At 41.3% G+C, this 6,614-nt stretch overlaps 1 protein-coding gene across 1 annotated transcript in view; it reads left to right on the forward strand.

Annotated features, from left to right (window-relative positions):
* LOC109473353 (carbohydrate sulfotransferase 12-like) overlaps window positions 1-4,241 on the forward strand; it is a 15,654-nt gene extending 11,413 nt beyond the window's left edge. The window contains exon 6 of the mRNA XM_019773221.1: window positions 3,747-4,241. Coding sequence (XP_019628780.1) covers window positions 3,747-4,019 — 273 coding nt within the window. The 3' untranslated portion in view covers window positions 4,020-4,241. The remainder of the gene's footprint in view (window positions 1-3,746) is intronic.
* Window positions 4,242-6,614: the final 2,373 nt, after the last annotated feature.

A 6,614-nucleotide genomic window follows, 5' to 3' on the forward strand; every position in this document is an offset into this window, starting at 1 on the left:
CCCCCGCGCGCACTCCCTGGGACTGGCCAAACACCACGCTTCTTGGGCGTTGCGGTTGCGTCCAATTATCGCAATGGTGATTAGCCGGGGTGACATTCATATTTAAAGAGTTTATGACGTCATGCAGGATTTAATCACAGCGCAGTGTAAATAATTGAGTTATCTTTACAGTAACATAACCGCCCCTACGCGATTTTTTTAAATGCAAACAACTTGCATTTAGAACATAAGTTACAGTGTACAACTGTAAAATGTCCTTCATCTAAACTCACTCACTCACACACTCAGCACCGCATGCTCCAGGGAGCGTCGCGCCTCTCCAAGCTGTCTTCCAGATGGTTCTCTCATGTGCCCTCTGCCAGGCTGTGGCTGCATCTAAACTCGTGTTGACTTATTCCTCTCGAAATCCTCTTTTGTAACATGAAACTGGTTTGAGGCGCCTGAGCTCGTTACTTTTTCCATCCACTGCTAACACTCCTGACGTATGCGATTCGAGCTGCTGGTCCTCCTGGGTGAATCACGCTGTTCTGTTAAAACATATCAATACTTCCCAATATCTGTACCAGAGACAACGTTATTGCAGCCAAGATGACCTGATTTACAAGTTACACTTGTCTTCTGGATACAGTACACCACCAGACAATCTTTACGTCTGAATTCAATATTTAACGTAGGCTCAGGACACTTTGTATCCCAGTGGTCCATTTTCCACTGACCATGACAATCATCAAATGGTTATGGCTTTCTTCTCCTTACCGCATGGCTTGAACCTACTTAGTCACTGTGTATTTAAAACTCTGTGACTTCCAAGAAAAAAAAAACTTGCTGATGACTTTATAACAGGGAAGCCAGGGGTATCCAGGAAGATATTTTACAAGAACTCCTTCTCAGTTGTCACTCCGCAAGAGGACACGTCGGCCGAGGCTTTTAAGTTTGTCCACGACATGTCACTTGCTGAAGCCAGACTTGCTGGAGCTTCCTCAGAACTGCAAACTGACTTAGACAAGCTTGCCAGCTGGACACACACAAACTTCATGGAACTAAATCCATGGCAAGGTGATGCTCATCAGTTTTCTACGAAATCCCCCACCGGTACCTAGACTGCTGGTAAATACATCAGAACACGAGGTAGTACACGTTGCTAAGGTACTGGGAGTTATGCTCCAGGCTAACCTGAAGTGGACTGCCCATGTGACACTGATAGTTGGCAAAGCTAACCGCAGACTCTACATGCTCAGATGTTTAAAGAAACATGGTCTCGATATGTCTGACTTAGTCCTTGTGTATATAGGGTTTGTGAGACCAACCCTAGAGTATTGCTGCCAAGTTTGGCACCCTGGTCTGACGAAGGAGCAATCAGGGAAGATTGTGAATGTTCAAGTTAGGGCATGTAAAATCATTCTGGGTAGCATGTACACCAACTACAGTTCTGCACTCCGTCTGTGTGACCTAACATCTCTAGATGAGCGACGCAGAGCTCACTGTGTGAAGTTTGCCAAATCTTTAGTTAAGTCCGACTTTGTCTCTTGGCTACCCTCACGCCGGGTTGATGTACATGGTAGAAATTTCGCACAACATAAGCCACTTCAGGTGCAGAACGTCCCGTTTCTTGAACACTACTCTGCCGTATGTTGTTAAGCTATTGAACGATGAAAAATAATCCAATTCATCAGCCTTTACGTATACAAGCCCTGCATATTACAACTGTAGATTATTTCGGTAATCTTAAGTTCAAGTAAGCATTGACTCAACTGTTTTTATATTGCATTATTGTACTTTAACGTGTTGTAATTTTTAATGTTAACTTAATATGCAACAAATAGGTTTTTATCAAATGTAACGAACTTTTATCAAATAGCTTTTTGTGTTTAAAGCCTTCCCAAATTCAGCCAAATACGGCTGCTTACAGGCTTTGTGTGTACTTGTATGGTACAAATAAACCAGTCTCTTCCTCTCTCTCTCTCTTGTAACCATTAACACATCTGCTTTAGGGTGGTTTTGAAGCTAATCTCTCTCTGAAAGAGTCCCCAGTAGACCAACATTCAAAAGTCACAGGAGATCTACTGGCCAGTTAGATCAGTCCGACTTTAATGTCATCAAAGGAGTCACCCTTCCTCATTACCCTTTCAGTTTTCAACGAGGTAAAATCTAATCGCCTCGAATTTCTGTACATAGGCAGATCCAACCTTTCAATAAGTAGATCTGTTTCATTAAATGGGTGATCATCTTAATATCAACGATCAGAACGTGCGAAATACATAAAAGGTAGCCTACTCACCAATGAGTGCCCAAATGTTGATAAAGACCAAAGGGACACTCATACGACAACCTAGACGCTCACCACATATGACGCAATACATGTATCAACACCCGCAATGTGTTCATCCGTCTGACTATAGCTATCTGCGACCGATCGCGAGTACCCACATGTAGAACGTCCCAAAGAGACAGTCACATGACAACGTCGACAGTCACTTATCTGTCTTGCCACTGAGTGCCCGCACGCGGGATATGCCAAGAAACAAAACATTAGCGCTCGCCATGTTTGGATCCGTCCGACTGTCTACCACTGTCTGCACGTGGGATGTGCCAACGACATACTCACATGGCAACATCGACAGTCAATTTACACGCGATGTAGCAAAATATCAGCGCTCTCCATGTCTGGATCCGTTCGACTGTCTGCCACTGAGTGTCTGCACGTGGAATGTGCATAAGAGACACCCACGTGGCAACATCGACGATCAAATTACATGCGACACTGCAGTGTTGGTCCTGCTGGAGTGGGTCCTGCTGGAGTAAAGGGTTTCCCTGGTGTTGGTCCTTGCTGAAGATTCAGTTAGCGCCGTTGTCCTGGGTCCTACACAGCTGGCCCGGGTAGTCCTTGAGTCTACTACATCACCTTTAAAACACAAACACATACACGTCACGCAGAGATACCAACTATATTTTAACTACCCACTCGAATGTGCCAACACCATGAGGGCATCACCACTCCATGATCCAAGGGTACAAAGTACCGGAGGCTCCACTCGAGTTTCCAACCCTCCTGACAAACATAAAAACACTTATCTACCAAAGTCAACACCCGAGACCAATTTGGTTCAAACACGCTCCCGCCAAAATGACAAAAAGATTTTACCAAAACTCGGAAAAACAGATAATAAAACAAACAGAAATAACACCAAAACCACTCTGGCTTCTGCAACCCGAAGGTGTCGTCGGGAAACCTCCAAACTGTTGGACTCGTCAGGGAAGACACGGTAACCAGGGCCGAAAACCACCGCTGCAAAACGTGGTAGGGCACGCCCGGAGCCAAACTGTTGGTCCTGCTGAGGTTACAGCTGTCGCCGTTGTCCTGGATTCTACACAGCTGGTGCGGGTAGCATTGCAGCCTGCGACGTTATCTTAAAAACACATACACGTCAAGCAGAGACCACATATCTCCTTTAACAAGAAAAACGTGAACACAAAACGACAGATTTGAAGTCGAGGTACTTTCAATGCGATTTTGAACGTTTAGATGGGGCCATTTTGATTCTGCTTTGATGGAATAATGGATTAAATGCGGTTCCGTCTGAAAAGGGCTGTAATCGCCCACTCAGGCAACCAGCCTTCACTCACTTGCTGACTCTGTCCCAGTAGGCAGTAACTAAATCATTGCATACCTGAAAATAATAGATTAAGGAAAGGGCCGAAAATTCTGCCCTGTACGCTTTTGTTCTTAACAAATATTTCTCCCGCAGATTGACTACGACTTCATAGCCCACACCGACACTGTCGCGACAGATGTTCGACTTTTTTTAAAGAAGTACAACATCACAGCAAATGAGGAGATTCTGCCGGCACAACGACCGAGGCACGCCAACAGTGACAATGTCTTCAGTGACATCTACGCACAAGTTCCGATAGAAGAAATCCTGCCTCTCCGAGAGATCTTTCTAGAAGACTTTGGTATGTTCGGATACTCCTTCGACCACGATTTGGCAAAGATATTAGAAGGAAAGTCAAAGGAGTAGTCCAGAACTCATTTCTTGGTGGTCCTAGTATTGTTTTGCTTTAGGCCACATCAAGTAAATTTTATGGATGACGTCAGCGCGCGCATTGATTTTGGCCTGTTCCTAGAAAAAAACCCAAGAAATTCCGCTTCCTGTAACTATTTCCGATACACGATGGCCGACAGCTTAATTATGCATTACGTCATTTATGACGTCACTTTTTTTGACGTCAGTGTTGTTGCTAGGGGATAATATAAGTCTAAGCAGAAACTAATGTTCTATCATAGACACTTTGTTAAGTTTTGGTTGTATTCATCTTAGTTTTACGAAAAAATAAATTGACGGTTTAACCCCAAAATGTTATATAAAAGTTGTTGTTATGAATTAATTTGTTACTACACCATTTTTGGTGGCCCTAAGATAAGTCTCTCAAAAGTCCCTCCCCGGTCTGAGCATGCCCCAAAAAAGCCCGGTCTGTATAGGGTTTAACGTAAACTACTTCACCTTATTCTATCCCTGGCTACTGTGGTGGAAATATGGACACAGGGCTGGCTAAGGCGGTGACCAAGACCGTTCAAGACACTGTGGGTTTGAAACATTTTTATAAGAGATAAGGAATTTATGTTTTTATGTTGTACATAAAGAAGTTAGCCTCCACTAACCCAGAATATGAAGTAATGACAACAATGTCTTGCCAAGGTTTGCCTTTCTATTCAAGCTAATCCATTTTTGAGGTTGACATTTCAAACGTACACATATAGATATCTGCAGTTAGAATCTTTGATAAAACGTTAGCAGTGCAGATTGCAAAAAAAATGGAATTTGACCACGTTTGTTTTTGAGAAACTGAAAGTTACAGATAGTATTTTCATGATTATGTTACTTATTCACAACCATTTAGATCATTCTGCACGGTTTGAGATCATTCGAATCTGTCCATGTCTTTTGTTTCTGGGGCAGAGACAGTCTAGGATGTTTATGTATTAGTTTGTGTTTATGGGGGTCAATTCACTATTCAAGCTGCAGGAGAAGCCACAGTGGGGAGTACCTCCTTGTTGCTGTTCCCAGGGAACGTAAAATTACTTATTAAATCTACTAACTACTAAAGATTTTACTTTCATGGAAGTTTTTTAACAATTATAAGTATGGCGTAGCAGAAATTTTATTTTGGATTTTTTTTTCCTTTTCGTTTTTCATCGTTAAATTGGTGTAGAGATTAAAAATTTTACGCTGTATGCGTTTTTGTTTAAAGTGTACCAGTTTAGCATGGTTAGCTTCGTTTTAATTTAAGGTAAAGCTATTTTAACCCTTGCTTATTAGGTATTAAAAACGCACGCTAAGCTGATTTTGTCTTTAAAGACCCGTGTTAGTAGCTAAGGGTCAATTATAACACAGGATTGACCGCTCTAAGTCGTCACAAAGTGTATTGCAATCTGCGCTCTGCGTAGACAATCATTTTAGCCGTCGTCAAACGATTCATTTTCATTATGTACGAATAAACAATAAGAAAAAATAAGATAACATGGTGTGATGGGCTTCTTGGATTGAGATTTTTTTAATGTGTGAATAAGTAATTCCAGCATTTCATATTGCGAATTATCCTAAACAGACTGAAACAAGTAGCAGATACCATTTTAACCCTACCTAGACCGGGGGGGGCTAAAAGTGCCCGCGGCAACTTTGATGTCACCTAGCGTCTGAACGGCTAGCCGTAGAACGACCAAACTTGGTGACTTTTCCTAAAATATTGTTGGCAACAATTCTCTATCATTGGAATAAGATAATAATTTTTTGTGTTGCCATGGCAACGGGTTTCTGACAGGCATTTTTTGCTAAATTTAGTACTTTTTGTTTCAACAATAGAATTTTATGGGTTTTATGTCAAGTTACTCATGGTTTCTAATATTAATAAAATCCCATATAATTTTATGTAAATTTTATCATTAAATATGCATAATTTATGCTAATTTGATGACGTCATTGGCCAAAATCCAAGATGGCGGACCATATCACTAGAACAGGTATATACGGGTTATTTTCATTAAAATTTCATCAATACTTCCATTTCTTTTTACAAAAAAGGTTTGAATGAAGGTGTTTAGTATGCTTACAATGTATTTTAGGCTTTATCATGAAAAAAACTATTTTTGAAAATTCAAGATTGATGATCCAAGATGGCGGATATCTTAAATATGCATGACGTCATTTTATGACGTCACCGGTGTTGCTATGGGCAACATAAGACTTAGTACACACTAACATTCTGTCATAAACACTTTTGGTAAAGTTATGTTGTATACCAGGGAGGTTTTCAGGGAAAAACCTATTTAGACGGTTTTGGCCAATAAAATCACATTAATGACGTCATAATGACGTCATATTACGTCATAGCGACATAAAAATTGTAGATATGATAAATTGTCACTAGTACACCATTCTCTGAAAATTTGGTGGTCATACGACATACCGTTCGCGAGTTCTTAGGGGGGGTCAAAAGAGCCCCCCCCGGTCCCCCCATGTCAAAAAAAGCCCGGTCTAGGTAGGGTTAAGAAAAGGATATAATTGATACCCTGTATTGTTATATCGTTCTCACAAAATACCAATTTCATTCTGTTA

The sequence above is a fragment of the Branchiostoma belcheri genome, unplaced genomic scaffold (assembly GCF_001625305.1).
Source record: "Branchiostoma belcheri isolate BF01 breed outbred unplaced genomic scaffold, Haploidv18h27 scaffold100, whole genome shotgun sequence".
Lineage (NCBI taxonomy): Eukaryota > Metazoa > Chordata > Leptocardii > Amphioxiformes > Branchiostomatidae > Branchiostoma > Branchiostoma belcheri.